The sequence below is a fragment of the Trachymyrmex cornetzi genome, unplaced genomic scaffold, assembly GCF_001594075.2.
Source record: "Trachymyrmex cornetzi isolate Tcor2-1 unplaced genomic scaffold, Tcor1.1 scaffold147, whole genome shotgun sequence".
NCBI classification, from domain to species: Eukaryota; Metazoa; Arthropoda; class Insecta; order Hymenoptera; family Formicidae; genus Trachymyrmex; species Trachymyrmex cornetzi.
Window position 1 is genome coordinate 630,534 of NW_017296059.1, and position 17,048 is coordinate 647,581.

Consider the following 17,048-nt stretch of genomic DNA (forward strand, 5'->3'; position numbering starts at 1 on the left):
TAATTATATATAAAATATGTCCATTTATATAATATTTTTTTCCGGGTAAAGAAAATCTGAATTCTATTTGAATTAAATAAAAAAGACTCGTGAAATTTAAGGTATAGTATTCTAATAAAGAGCTCGTTAGAAAACAGATAAAAACAGATTTAGTATCGGCTTTTCCATAGTTTTTTTCCATTTATCATCAGCAATTATTTTTAACCAGTGACATACGTCACATATTGCGACCTTAAAATATTATCATTCGAAATAACCGACTTGTAACAAATGTGCGATAAGAAAACGCGCGTGATAATAATAAAATGAACTTTTTTTTTTCTTTTCTAATACTATTCTTACCTAGCGCGATCACAGCCGGTATTAGAATCAGCAAATGTCTGAAATTAATACCGTACACTTCCTCCTGCGGGATCGCACTGTTGAACAACTCGGCCCATAAGTAAGCAACCGCAGCTTGAGCCGCAAATCGCACTGCGGAAAACGGCGGCTGTAAAAAAAAATAATAATAAATTCGATTTCGTCATCGGTTTACAAAGCGTTAGTCACGGATCGCATTTATTTTGACAACTTCCATTTACATCCTTAATTACTGTATGTGTCAGCGAGTAAATTACGGTTCAACATTTACGTGATTATCGTATAATGCTCAATGTCATCAATTCTTCGAATAACAGCGATGTAGAACAAGTTAATGGCATCAATCGTAGTATAAGTTTGATGTTGAAAAATATATTTCAAGACTAACGACGTCACTGGCTAATGCTAGTCTGTCGATTTTAAACGCCAAATATTTATTTACCTTCCGATTAGCTCTGACTTTTCGTTTAAAATCCTCAATAAACGCCGGGTCATTATTCGCATCGGCCACGTACGCAGGTATCCTATAAATGTCCCTGAGAAAACCGCAACCTATATAACCGCCGAATGTGCTGATGTACACGAATGCCTGATCGTCTCTGCCGAGGTACACATGATGTGCTCCGATGAGTCCACCGAACAACCAGAAAATATAAGCCCAGAACTTAGTTTTAACACTTTTGTGCCCCAAATCATTTAATCCATTTTCTTGGACTCTTTCCATGTTATCTTCTAAAGCAACAGGTCACAAAATACCCATTTTGAATCACTATCGCATGGATAATTACTTGTTCTGGTCGGAGATTTTACGAAATTCTACACGAAAAATTACATGTCCTATCGTGTCGTCGTCATTTACACATCTTCACAGGCAAAATAAAAGTTTACGCGCAAATAACTTTTTACTGTTTTTGGACTCAGGTACACTTGTCGGTGGTATATCGTGGAATGACGGTCGTGGTTCCACTGCACCGGTTTCTGGTTCAACGCTCCGCCAGGTATAACGGTATCAGTTCAGGGACGTAGCAAGTAGAAATATATATATATTCCTAATAAGGAAATAATCCACCAATTGCTGTAAGGAAAACATAAAAGCAAATTAAGCAAACATTTATTAATTTGTAAAACTTACAATTGCATTCTTAGTAACAGCAGTTGTATCGTTTAATTACGATATATTTTGTATCATACTATGTTTTAATAAATAATCTTTTTAAAATGTGTAAAATGTTGAGCTCGCTGATCACTAATAAAATTGATCGTGTATTATATTTCATACAATAAATAATAAAAAAAAATTCTTGTATAATATTACGCAAAAACGCTTAATTTTATTGCAGAAATAGCACACTTGTTGGTAATTTGAGCTATTTAAAAGGACATACCAGGATGACGAATAAAAAATCGATTTTTTAAATAATTAAATTTTATTTTATCGGAAAGTTTAATTATCAAACAATATATTTATAGATATATGTATTTCTAGAGTTCTGATTCGATTGAAGAAAAAATAATGAACTTATCAAATATTCCTAAAAGTGCGTTAGGTCACTTGAACGCATCGCTCAGTAGATGAAACTATAACTAAGATAAAATATCAAGATCTGCTCGATGCAGATCAAAATATTAATATTCTATTCGAATCTTTCAGACCCTAAAACATTTCGTATTTAAACTTAAAGCTCTAATTGCTATAGAACTGTGAAAACTCGTATAATATGCATCTAGATAATTAATTAAATAGTAATATCGCGTATACGTTTATACGCCGAAAAAATTTAAATAATTTTATAGAAAGTTACTGGTTAATATGCATATTAAGTGCTCGGTGTAAACAAGGTAACTGAGGAAGTTGTCCTGTCTGCAGAAGAACACTATATATGTAAAATTGTGTTTATTAAAACAATATGCTTTTAGTCAGTAAACTAAAGTTTTATGAATGAATTTATTTGATTTAAGTATACCTATTTCAATGCATTTTTAGCATAATGATGAATCAAGACATTGCCCTGTGATTATTTATTTTGTAAAACACATAGAGAAAGTGAGCTAGAACAAAAATTTTCGGAGGACGATTCTTAAGCAAGTATTCATTGTCAGTCCTTATTTCAAAACAATTTTAAATAATGTCTTATGCGTCTATAATACAAGCAGTAAGAGGTAAAAGTAAGAAATTGACAAATCACAATCGAATACAAGAAGAATAGTCAACTGTGACTGATCAGTTTCTTACTCTTACTTCTTACTCCGTGTATTGTAGACGACACATTAAGATACTAATATGACTGTGATTAGATTATGGCAATTTAAATTATATACTTAAGACGGTCTTAATTATAAGAATCGATTATGTATACCTGCTTAACTGTACAAGCATAAAATGTTCGTAAAATTACACGAATATTATTAAAAATTAAATAATATTGTTTCGAGATTATATATTTTTTAATGTTATAGGTATATTTTCTTGATATTACATGTCCACTTTACATAATATACTTCCTTACATATTAGTAAAGACTAATATGTAAGGAAGTATATTCGTGATATTCGTGGAATTATTAAAATGTTCTCAGAATTTTATATTTATCTATATAATATTTTACAATAACATGCGATATTATTTTCTTAATAGCCATAATCATTATGAAGAGTTGACATATAATCATTTATTAATATTTCAAGAATATTATTTAATATTATGTGTGTAATAGTACATTTAATATTTAAAATATTACTTGATATTAAATTTATTACACGCTCTTATAAAATATCTAAAAATCTCATTTTTATTTTTGGCGCGATTAATCTTTTATTGATCCCATTCTGTGTCGATATCTGCGCACGAAAATAGTCACGGTGTCTCCATCTTTTGGTAAAATAGTAAACATTATCTACAGATGATATACTTATTTTATAAATACATTATATTGTATTATAGAAATTATACTGTTTTATTTAATAATACATAGGTAATATAATATATATTATCAAATAATCTTGATAATAATAACACTTAACAATGTATAAAAAAATAATAAATTTATCTTTAATAAAATTTAAACAAGCATGGTCCTCACAATATAAAATTAATATAGAATCTTAAAAAATCCAGCGTTGCACCAAGTGTTGATATCACAAATAATATTCTGCAGCTTCCACATAATTAGCATTCTTCTATTTTAAAGATTTTGTATACCGACGATCAGACCACAGCATTGCATCACGCAGTTGTCGGAAATCAATATGGCGTCGGACATCGTCGTACATCGATGTTAACAGTTGACCGGCGGCTCATTTCAATGTGATTATTTTTGAGTGTTTCGTACGTTGTTGACAATACCTTCCAGCCTTGCCACTGTTTCCGAGGATACGCGAGGATGGAAGAATGTTCAAAACAAGAAACAAAGCTCAGTCATAAAGAGTGGCGTCGCATTGTGAAGAAGGAGCGTCGCAAACGTAAACGACAGATAATGGCACAAGAACGCGACGCCAATGAAGAACGCTTGAGGGCAGCACTGGAAAACAATATGGAATATATGCAATTTTGCGCGGAAAAAGAGAAACAAGAGAAAGAAAAAGAAGTACGAGAACAAGAGAAACATGCAGAAAGAGAGGGGCTCTGGCTGGAAGAAGAAGTAAATATGCATATACTGTATAGTGTATTACAATTATGTATTTTCTTAAAAATTTTTTTATTGGTTTCTTTAATTTTTTTCATCGTTTCGTTATATTCAAAATATTACATTATTGCATTTATTTCTTATATTTTGATAAAAAAATTTTGTTATAATAGTTTATTTAAAAAATTTAACGAAATTTCTTTTTGTAATTTGAAATGTTGATGTGAAGAAAATATGAATCTTAATTTTTTTTATGCAAATAGCATAAGTGATTAAGAGTAAGAAACTAATAATTACTATTAATTTATGATTTATTAGTTTCGTAGACGTGTATATATATTTACATATTATTTATACATACTTATTTATGGAGCATTTATATAATAAAAAATTATAAATTTAATTTAAATGTATTAGCTACATATTTATATTAATAATTGCAAATTTATATCAATTGTCGAAAAAAAAATGTCAGCGTTTTTTAATTACTTCCGGGCTCCCGGGGCTCTTTTTGGGAAAATTTACCTAGAATCGATGGTTTTTAATAATATCTTGTCGGTGCAATTGATTATCGATATAATACAGATTATACGTTTATTCATTATTTAAATTGTGTATAAAATTACCAAATAGTAAAACATTTACCTTTTCAACCTATTAAATTAAAATAAAACAAAATAAGATTGGTATAAAGTAATAATGTGTCTATATATATATGTATATATATAAATTAGGTAGCGAAGAAAAAACAACATCTAATTGTCTTTTTACATAAAATTCTGTTTTATCAATGAACATAAGTAAAAATATTTTTATTATATATAATTAATATTTTATTATTTTCCAAATTTTGTTCTGCTTCCTAAGTTATATTCTTTCATAAGAAATATAATAATTTAACAGGAAGATATTATTTATTGAGATAAAAAAAAATATTGTTCCTATACGCGATTTTGAAATAAACTATATATTGCTTTAAATTTATAATTCAAATAATTGATTACTGTCTCTTGATTGTTCAGATAAAAGCACAGAAAAAATGGCAAGAACTTCAGAAGCAAAAAGTAAAGGAGGAGCAAGAGAAACTTGAGCAAGAGATGAAGATTCGTAAAGAATTTGAAGCAAAACGTGCGGCAATTTTAAAGAAAAAAGACGAGGAAAAGAAGAAACAAGAGGAACAACTTCGTAAACAAGAACAACTGCAGAAGGAGATTAATGATTACATCGACAATGGAGTGAAAACGCCTGAAGTTTTACGCGAAATCGTCGACAATCAACCTACCAAGGAACTCTGTCCCTTTTTTTCGAAAACAGGTGTTTGCCGGTTAGTATAGATAGAGATATTCACAATATTATTTATAATATCACGATTTCTTAATCTTATTTCATTCTTAACAATATTGAAATTCTGAGTATATTGAATGTATCCAAATTCAATATTTTTTATGAATATATTGATATATGAATTACTAGTGGATATAGATGAATGACTGAATATATTGATATAAGAATGCCATATCTTTTTCAAGCTTCAAAATTATTTCATTTGAAGCTATTAAAAAATAGTTAAGAGTCATATTTGTATTAAATTAAATTAAAATTTAATTAAATTAAAATTTAATCGAAATAAGTTTAGATTTAAGATTGGAACGTTTTATTCAAACTGAAATCAATTTTAGTTAAAATTGTATTTTTATTTTTGTTTTTAAAATTTATATTTATGTATAATATATTTTTAATGCCTTTAGGTATGGAAATGCGTGCTCCAAGAATCATCGTAAATTCTTTTTAAGCAGAATGATTTTAATACCCGGATTCTATTCACATTTCTCTCTCGAGAAGAACTTAGCGGAATACGACACTGATGTAGCACTCGAATTCGAGAGATCAGAAACATTGCATCACTTTTACGAGTTCTATGAAGACGTAATAACTGAACTGGAGTCGTTCGGCAGTATTAAGACCCTTAAGTGTTGCTGCAACAAGGAGATTCACTTACGCGGTAATGTGTACGTTGAATATTACACGGAGAGAGAAGCGGCTAGAGCTTGGAGAAACCTAAAAGGACGCTGGTACGCCGGAAAACAACTCAATTGCGAATTCGTCAACTTCACATCTTGGAGAGGTGCCGTCTGCGGCATAAACAAATGTCCGAAAGGCAGTAAATTCTGTAATTTTCTTCACACCTTTCGAAATCCGCACAATAAATACGACATCAAAAGTCCTCGATGGGAAAAAAGCAATTCGAATGATAGCAAACGAAGCGAACATAGGTTTGTGCTACTATTTATCCTATGCTATACAATAAAAAACGTATCCTATATAGACAAAATATTTATTTTTTCGCATTTTGTATCATAAAGATAAAATCGTTTTGCCGATAAGGTTTTTGACATATTTAACGCGATGCAAAACAATTCTGGTGAAAAGAAAGATTCATAGCATAATTTTATTATTTAAAACTTTTTTTTTATATTTTGCATTTTGAATTTATATACTTCCTAGAAGTTTCTATTTGTTTCTATTTGTGTTTATTATTTTCCCCTTTAATTTAACTGATTCTAATCTTCATTTTCGCTAAGAGATAATATTATAAAAAGATAATTTATTGCGATGTAATAAAGTAGATTAAAAATGAACTGCGTGTGATGAAAGTTTCTATTATTATTTAATTCCTTTTCACATTTGTTTTTTTAGAAGTAAATCTAAATGGAAAGAATCTGATCAAGATGATAGCGAAAAAGATCGCAGCTGGAGATGGTCCGAATCTCCCGAGACTGAACTGGATCGCACGAAAGAGATGAAACGTTCTCATTCCACAAAAAGGAAACAATCGCAGAGATTCACGCACGATAAAAGACAGAGAAAGAGTTCAAAATCAACTGTAAGAAATTCTAAGATTAAAATATCGTTTAGAAAGAAACATCATTATCATTCGCATCGTAAAAGGATCCATGAAAACAAAGATAAAGATAAAGAAGATGCGTTCAACGATCACCCTTCTAAAAGAAGAAGAAGAAATTTTTTTAAAAACGAAAATCGGCTGTGAAAAGCTGTAAAAAGCGAAAATATCAGAAGTCGAAGATCGAAAATATCAGAAGTGATGTAGATACGAAAGAAAAAGATGTCTAGATGTAAGAAGTAAGGAGCCTATTTTGTAACTCTTAAGGACTGTAACGTTATAATTATAGCCATTAAAAGTTACAGAATAGATGTTCCTTAAATGTTCCCTTCAAAAAAACAAGATCCAAAAGTTTATGTAGACTGTAAAAATGAATCAAGTTTAATTTTAATGTAATATATAAACAGAAGAGATAATTTTATTGAAGCTACGAACATGAAAGCGGTAATCGAATAAATAAAAGAATAATTGTTTCTATCAGTATTTTTCAATTTTAGTAATAAATATGGTAAAGCCGGGCTTTTTCATCCATTTTTCATAATAATATTTATGTTTTTAAACAGCATATGTTGATTGTTTAAAGGTGGTGCTTGTGCATTCAAGAAGCAATCATGATATTGTGTAATGTAATTGTAAGTACATCACTGCAAAGAGATATTGTTTGCCATCTTAAATTTTCATATGACTTTAAAATTAAAACTGATGGAATAGCCCCGTCTTGCCCTAATTCTTTTAGTAAAAGAAAACGCTAGCAGACCTATTTTGTAATTAACTCAAGTTTTGTTATCGTTATAAGCCGCTGCACAGCTTTTTTGCCATAATAAAAGAGCTGTCCAGCAACGTTATAATGGTAACGAAATTTTGTGTTAAGAGTTACAGAACATATGCCTACAGGGCGATCCTCGCTCCTCCCATTCCTAATATCTTCTTTACTACACTATTGATAACAATCAATAAATTAATTAATAGTTTTTTCAAATTATTTATCAATATCTTTACTTTGTACTTATTATGATTTTTCCCACATACAACGCAAGCCGCTTGTATAAGTTTATTGGAGCGTGTACGTCCTAATAAACGAGAATGGATTGAAATAGATTCAGATTTTCAGAAATATGCATTCGCGAACGTTAAAATAAATCCTTTTCAATTCGAATGCATTTTTATTCATTTATAGGAATTGCATAAAGCATATTTCTATGCCTTGCAATCTAAAAATAATATCGACTTGTTTTGTGCATTGTAAATATTTCTCAATTCAAAATTCTGAATAAGAAATGTAGTTTTTCAATCTAAGTGAATTCAATTAAATAAAAAATTTTTTTTGTTAATTGTAATGGATTTAAAATACTTATAAAAATATCAATTCATTTTAATCCATTTTCGATTATTGGGGCGACAAAACTGCACAGTTATCGCAAATCAGCACACACGTTCCAACAGTTCAAGTATCGGTTGTCCATAAAATTTGGTTATTTAGTAATCTGAAAATAATGTTTCTTTAATATGCACGAATGGTCCTCTAAATTAAAGATATTTTATCTTCAATTTTGTGAAATAGATATATATTGCATTTACATTTTAAATAATACATTTTATTATTGTTATTGTATTGAAAAAACTTATGATTTATTAGAATGTTCTTTATAACATTACAGGCAACATAATATATAATATTACAGACAATATTTAATACTAGAGTGCCAAAAATCATCATGTTCGATAAGGGATAATATGTTGTTTTTCAGGATTAAATTCTTAAATAATTCGCCAAATATTCCGGCAATACAAACAAGAATTAATTAAAAACAAAGAAAAAAATAAACATTTTTTTAGTTACAAAAAAGTACACTCTATACACATGATGAGTCATTTATGATCCAGAGATGTAATTTAAAGTTATTCTAAAGAGTTAAAGCATACGCACGCAACGAGGCCGGCAACGCACACAAAACTTGTTCTCTAGATGCCAAACTTTTTTTTAGAAATAGAAAAGAGACCGGTATTTGACCAGATACTCTTAGTATTATATTTCAAAGAAAAGAAATGCGCACGAATGACTCAAAAGTGTGTATTAAGGGTTAACTAACGTACTTTTAAATGCCCTTAAAAGAGCCTTTAGATATGCCAGGCATTTGAATTAGGATAATTAAAATCGTCACAATTGTCACGCTAATCTGGAAGAAATAGTGTTGATTAAATTTTAATATGGCAATAGTTTTGGTAAAAAATAAATAAAAATAATGTTTTAGACTGGTTTTTGTACGTAAATTTACATTTTTATTCTAATATAATATATTTATAAAATAAAAAGTTTTATCTAAATAGTGATAATAAATGTTTCATGAAGAATGTAATTTGGTGTAAAATATAAAAATAAAAATATTTAATAAAATATAAAATTATAAATATAGAAACGAACTTTTCGCAAGAAGTCATTGCCAAAATCGAAAAGACCTAGTCCAGACAATTTCAGTGGATGCTGTATTAATTGCAGTGTAAACTGGTAAATCTGCATAGAATGGTTATTTAATTTTAAATAATTTACTTCGGTTGTCTCATAGATATTATTAAAATTTCTTTTACCTCCTTGTAAATGCCAACATATTCAGGAACATCTGTTAATCGATGAATTATTGTATTCATTTCGTTAGACTAAAATTAATAATTTATAATATATAAATAACCAAATAAATATATACACATAAATACTTCCAGCCAAAAATTTTGAAAATTGGTTTCGAATATTTTTTTGAAGTTTTGGAAACACTTTTGTGTTTCTCCCGATAAATTATATATATATGAATATCTCAGTAAAAAAAAAGAAGTTTTTGCCCACGTACTTTAAAGCTCAAAGATAAGACTCTAAATCTACTTAAATTTTTTTCTATAACCTTATATTTCTAAATTACAAAAAATAAAAAATTGTTATTTTTTGCAATATTTTTGTTTCTTTGAAGCACTCCAGTTCAGTGAAATTATCATTGGACAAAATTTAATGTAGGTTTTCTAAGCTTTAAAATGCTATTTAGAAAAGTTAGTATAAAATTTTTTGCACACACACACACACATACACACACACAATTATTAAATTATTTATTATATAAATTTTATTGTGTAAATTTACTTTCTCTAAAAAAAAAAGGGAAAAATATTAGTTTTAATATAATGTGCTTGATTTATATAAATATTTTTCAAAATTTTTAAAAAACTTTCTCCCATCTTCAATTTAAAAAAATATACACAATAAAACTTTACACAATAAAAAAATCGACATCTTTGCAAAAAACTATTGTACCAATTTTTTCTATAGACATTTTAAAATTTAGAAAATCTACTTTAAAATATTTTTATAGTAAATTTTGCCCAATTATGTTTTATCAAACTGCAGATTTAAATTAAGCCCCAACTTTCTGCTTTAAAATGCGTGATCGAAAACTTCTTTACAATTTTTTTAATCGAGATATTTAATTTTTTTATTTTGTGCAAAAAAAAACAAAAATGTTTCCAAATTTCTGGCCACGAGATGTGTATATTTAAAATAATATGTGGATTTACCTTGGCACTAACACTTTCGCACACATAATTTAAGCAAAAAAGTCTAGTTGCATATAAGAACATCCAAACAATAAAGTTCATAAAATCTGTTAATGCGAAGTTATTGTTTACTGCTATAAGTATAAAGGTATAACGAAATGCTCTTATCACATATGTCACATAAGCTATTGTTAATATAGTTATCTGTATTTGAAATATTGCGTTTAATTCACGAGCAAGTTGGCATAATTCCAAATGGAGATGTCTATATAAAAGTGTTAAAATATATAAATTGTTAATAAAAAATAATAGATTAAAAAAATAATGTTCTATCTAAATGAATTATATTAACTAATTAAATCTCAAATTTCTACGAAATTTTAAACGCAGTTCCCTATAACACAGACTTTCAAGGGGCGTCTTAAAAATGTCCAGAGGACAATACCTATGTCCTCTAAATGTTTTTTAAGGACGTTCCTAGAATGTCTCTGTTATAATAAAGTACACTATATGGGGTGCTTTTATACAATGCTAGATCCGATCAAAATTTATCCAATAATAATAATAATAATAATTCAAGTACATTTGTGTACTGATTTACATTATGATCCAAAATACGCGTTTGTAATTATTAATACACATGATATGTCGATGAGTAGCTACTATTGTTTTTCTCCGTATATATTTTATACCATGTTCCTCTCTCAACCACAAGAATCTCATATGTTCATTTAATTTATCAAATCTGGTACCAATATACCTGCAAAGGAAAAATTTGCATTTTTTAAATTTATGGTGAATAAGCTATATATAGATAACTTTACAATTATAAATTTGTTACATATATCTAGTCTTTAAACAAGAATAATTAATTAAAATTTACAAAATATTATATTAAATTTTATTTTCAAAATTATATGTGGATGACATCTGCCATTAAATTACTTTTATTAAAAAATATTATTTTTATAAAAAATAATTTTTTATGATATGCATCTCAAAAACAGATATTAATTAATATGTAGTAAATAAAAATATTTTAAATAATATACAAACCACAAACAAGTTGTAAATACTAAATCCACGAATATGTTGGCATTTTGAATATGATTCGTTACATAAGGTGTGATTGTGCACCATTCACTCCCTATATTGTTACAAAACCATGTCATGTCATTTATATTTGCCATTTGAGTACACACCAGCCATCCAATTAATGTTCTTTTTATACGTATGTGCAACTTTCGATATATTTTAAGAGTGCCTAATTCTTCTAATGTATCATCTACAGCAGCAAGTCTCTTTATGAATTTTCGCAATTTCTTGAATAATATTTAACAAGAATACATAATTAATTTATTTATTGTAAGTTGTATTTACGTGAAAATTATATTTATAATAACTATATTTTTATTATAAAAAATTACAATAGCGACTTAAATAAGCTAATTTAAGCGTTGAATATATATGTACCTTATATTGACGTAAACTCATAATAATAGATGTAATACTGACAAGTAAGTTAATCCCATTACAGATTAAAGTAGAAGATGCGAAAAACCATTTTTCTGCATTGGTAGCGAACACCGTATAATAAAAAAGGTAACTGTAAGCGCACCACACCGTCACATTGTATAATGTACTCAAATAAGGTTTTGAAGTGTAAACGCCAAGACCAAGAATATGGTATATCAGGAATAAAGGACGTATAGCTTGTTCTATGGAACCCATCATACTCATCATTATCGTTCCTAATGTAAACTGACATCGTATGTCTATTGGACTTCATTTGGCCAACATACAGCTAATTTATCGAAGCCGCAGAATAATTTATATATCAATTCATTAGCGTAATATGTAGTGTTGAATTCTTTTCTATAAACTTACTTAATGACACAGTTAATCTATAATGTTGTCTGACAATAATAACAAAATGTTACTGCAAATATTTCCACCTTGGGTACATTCCTTGATTAAAATATTTAATTCCGTATTAAAATTTTTATTAAAACTATGATAGAGATTAAATAGATATATGTATATTTTTAATAATTCTGGATTAATTTTTAAATTGATATACTTTTATTATCAATAATATTCTATGATTAATTGATATTTTAAATAAAGAAATTCATTTTTATATGTTACATAATTAACTAATCAATAAATATTTAAAAGATACAATTTAATATAAATGAATATATATAATATGAACAATAGAAGTTAAGATAAAAAGTTTATGATAATATATAATATATTGCGTTTATAATATATGTATATTACATTATATAACGCTATGTAATAAAATATCAATTTAATATTTATGTTTGTATTCCCGAAATACAAAAGAGAATTAGTTTAAAATACAGAAAAAACATTTTTTTACTTACAAAAATGTTCACTTTATACACGCGATGTGCCATTTGTAACCCACAATTGAACTTCGGAGTTATTCTAGTTAAAAGATACGCACGAATTGAGGCCGGCAACGCAGAAAACTTGTTCCCTAGATGTCAAACCTTTTTTTAGGAATAGAAAAGAGACCGGTATTTGACCAGGTGTACTTAGTATTATATTTCAAAGAAAAGAAATGCGCAGTACACGAATGAACCAAAAGTGTGTATTAAAGATTAATTTGATCATACATCAATAGCCCTTAAAAGCGTCTTTATATGTGTAAGGCATTTGGATTATGATAATTACAATCGTCACAATTGTCACCGTAATCTGAAAGAAATAGTGTTAATTAAATTTTAATATGGCAACAATTTTGATAAGAAATAAATAAAAATAATATTTTAGACAGATTCTTTATACGTAGACTTAAATTTTTATTCTAATGTCATAAAATAAAATCAAAATTTTGTGTAAGTAGTGATAATAGGCGTTTGATAATGAACGTAATTTAGTGTAAAATATAAAAATAAAAATATTTAATAAAATTTAGAAGTATGAATATAGAAACGAACTTTTCGCAAGAAGTCATTGCCAAAATCGAAAAAACCTAGTCCAGACAATTTTAGTGGATGATGTATAATTTGTAGTGTAAACTGGTAAATCTGCATAGAATGGTTGTTATTTAGGTTTAAATAATTCACTTCAGATATCTCATAAATATTACTAAATTTATTTTACCTCATTGCGAATACCAACATATTGGGGAACATCAGTTAATCGACGAATTATTGTACTCATTTCGTTAGACTAAAATCAATAATTTGTCATATATAAATAACCAAATAAATATATGGACACATATACCAAAGTTTTGAAAATTGATATTCTTTGAAGTTTTGGAAACACTTAGATTTTTTCATTTTCCAAGAATTACATTCCTCAGTGAAAAAAAAATCGTAAAGGAATTCCTTACTACGTATTTTAAAGCTCCAAGAGCAGACTTTAAATATGCGTTAACATTTTTTTTTACGAAATCTTGTTTCTAAATTACATAAAATGGGAAATTATTATTTTTGCAATATTTTTGTTTTCTCGAATCGTTCAGTGAAATTGTGATTGAAAAAAATTTTTAACAGGCTTTCTAAACTTTAAAATGCTATTTAGAAACGATGGTACAAAGATTTTCCGTAAAGATTCTGAATTATTTTATTGTATAAATCCTATTGTGTAAACTTAGTTTATCTAAAATAAAAACAAAAAAGGAAAAATGTTAATTATAATGTGCTTGATTTGTATAAATTCTTTCAAAATTTGAAAAAAATTTTTTCCAACTGTCAATTTTAAAAAAAGTTATATACACTATAAAATTCTACACAATAAAAAAATTCGACACCTTTGCGAAAAATCAGCGTATCAATTTTTTTCTAAAAGTGTTGTAAAACTTAAGAAGTCTACTTTAAAATACTTTTATATTAAATTTTGTCCGATCATATTTCACCAAACCGCAGTGCTTCAAAGTAAGGCAACATTGTAGAAAAATATTATAATTGTTTATAAAATACGAAAAAACAAAAACGTTTCCAAATTGTGACCGCGGGGGAGGGGGGAGATAAATATTTAAAATTACATATATGTGTGAATTTACCTTAACACTAACACTCTCGCAGTCATAATTTAAGCAAAAAATTCTAATTCCATAATATAACAGCCAAATATTAAGGTTAATCCAATCTGCTGGCGATATGAAGTCATCCTTTGATGTTATACGTATAAACATATAACGAATGTTTCTTGTCACATATGACAAATAAGCTATTGTTAATATAGTTATCTGTATTTCAAATATTGCGTTTAATTCACGAGTAAGTTGGCATAATTCCAAATGGAGATGTCTACATAAAAATGTCAAAAAATATATAAATTATTAATAAGAGCATAAAAAATAATAAATTAAAAAAATAATGTTCTATCTAAATGGATTATATTAACTAATTAAATCTCAAATTTCTGCTAAATTTTAAACGCAATCTTACAACAGACTTTCAAGTTATGTTTTAAAAATGTCGAGAGGACAACACCCAGGGTAAGTACGCCATCAGTGGACCCCCTAAACTAATTAATTTATAATAATTCTATTTTTATGCCGAAAAACAAATTTTATAGTGCATATACTTTCAAAAACCTTTTGCTATCAGAATACTATTTTTGAAAAAAATGTATTTATCTTGTGAAACTAGAATTCATTTTATTACTTTATTTTTTACGATTATTGGATTGTGTTGCTATAGATGGACCGGTTATCCATCATTCGACCACCTGAAAATCGAATATCAAACAATTACACATAACGTGATCTATATATTATCTACAATACTGTGCCTAAATGTAAATAGTTGCCAAAAATAAAGTATATTCTATTTTAAGCGTATATCTTCAACTTTAATAGACTATAGAGATTTTTTAATAAAGAATATTTCCATTAAATAGTTTCCATAACATTTGCAAAAACGGGGAAAATAAGATCAAAATGCACAAAAATCTTGTGAAATTGCGGGTTCTTCGATTCGCCTATGTGAGTGTAATTAACATGGCGACTGTTTCTTTGCTAGTTTATATTTTCTCCACCATATATGGCACGACATCACGTATAATAACAAAAATATTTAACTGGTCCATCTATTACTCCGCTCTATCGATGGCATACTTACCCTATGTCCTATGAGAGTTTTTTATGGTCGTTCCCAGAATGTTTTTCTCATAAAGTATGCTATATATGGGGCACTTTTATATAATGCTAAATCAGACCAAAATTTATATCCAATAATAGTAATCTATCCAAGTACATTTGAGTATTGATTTACATTATGATCCAAAATATGCGCTTGTAATTATTAATGCACACGATAGATCGATGAGTAGGCACTACTATTTCTCTTTGCATATATTTTACACCATGTTCTTCTCTTAACAACAAGTATCTCATATGTTCATTCAATTTATCAAATCTAGTACCAATATACCTACAAAAGAAAGATTTCACAATTCTAAAATTTATCGTGAATAAGTTACAAATAATTTTAAAAGTATATATAAATTTGTTACATATGTCCAGTTTTAAATAAAAATAATTAATTTTAATTAATAAAAATATTGTACTAAAATTTATTTCAGTTACAAAACTGTATCTTTATTACACCTGCCATTAAATTACTTTTATTAAAAAATATTAATTCTATAAAAAATATTTTTTTGCGGTAATAACTTATTTCTAAAACAGATACTAATTAATACGTAGCATATACAAATATTTTAAATTTTATACAAACCATAAACAAGTTGTAAACACTAAATCCACAAACACGGTGGCATATTGAATATGATTCGTAATATAAGGCGTGATCATGCACCATTCATTTCGTGTATAATGACAAAACCATGTCATGTCGCTTATATTAGCCATTTGAGTATACACCAACCATCCAATTAATGTTCTTTTTATTCGTATATGCAACTTTCGATATAATTTAAGAGTGCCTAACTCTTCTAATGTATCATCTACAGCAGCAAGTCTCTTTATGAATTTTCGCAATTTCTTGAATAATATTTAACAAGAATACATAATTAATTTATTTATTGTAAGTTGTATTTACGTGAAAATTATATTTATAATAACTATATTTTTATTATAAAAAATTACAATAGCGACTTAAATAAGCTAATTTAAGCGTTGAATATATATGTACCTTATATTGACGTAAACTCATAATAATAGATGTAATACTGACAAGTAAGTTAATCCCATTACAGATTAAAGTAGAAGATGCGAAAAACCATTTTTCTGCATTGGTAGCGAACACCGTATAATAAAAAAGGTAACTGTAAGCGCACCACACCGTCACATTGTATAATGTACTCAAATAAGGTTTTGAAGTGTAAACGCCAAGACCAAGAATATGGTATATCAAGAATAAAGGACGTATAGCTTGTTCTATGGAATTCTTCATACTCATCGTTATCGTTCCTAATGTAAACTGGCACGTATGTCTATTGGACTTCATTAGATCAATATACAGCTAATTTTTCGTGGCCTAGAATGACACAGAATAATTTATACATCAATACATTAGCGTTATATATATTGAGGAATTTTTCTGTGATCCTATTTGATAACACTATTAATCTATGATGTCGATAAGAATAATAACGAAACAATACTGCAAGTATTTCCA

The 17,048-nt window shown here is 27.6% G+C and overlaps 2 protein-coding genes across 2 annotated transcripts in view; one reads left to right on the forward strand and one right to left on the reverse strand.

The window, feature by feature from the left end:
* wus (TM2 and DnaJ domain-containing protein wurst) overlaps nt 1-1,423 on the reverse strand; it is a 3,940-nt gene extending 2,517 nt beyond the window's left edge. Inside the window, exons 1-2 of the mRNA XM_018502371.1 lie at nt 803-1,423; nt 343-490 (exon numbers count right to left, since the gene is read on the reverse strand). Of these exons, the coding sequence (XP_018357873.1) occupies nt 343-490; nt 803-1,084 (430 nt within the window). The 5' untranslated portion in view covers nt 1,085-1,423. The remainder of the gene's footprint in view (nt 1-342; nt 491-802) is intronic.
* Nucleotides 1,424-3,437: 2,014 nt separating this feature from the next.
* Nucleotides 3,438-7,042, forward strand: LOC108757667 (U2 small nuclear ribonucleoprotein auxiliary factor 35 kDa subunit-related protein 1). The gene is made up of 4 exons (XM_018502156.1): nt 3,438-3,998; nt 5,006-5,307; nt 5,732-6,256; nt 6,681-7,042. Exons 1-4 carry the CDS (start codon nt 3,741-3,743, stop codon nt 7,030-7,032), a joined length of 1,437 nt encoding a protein of 478 aa, XP_018357658.1. The 5' UTR covers nt 3,438-3,740; the 3' UTR covers nt 7,033-7,042.
* Nucleotides 7,043-17,048: the final 10,006 nt, after the last annotated feature.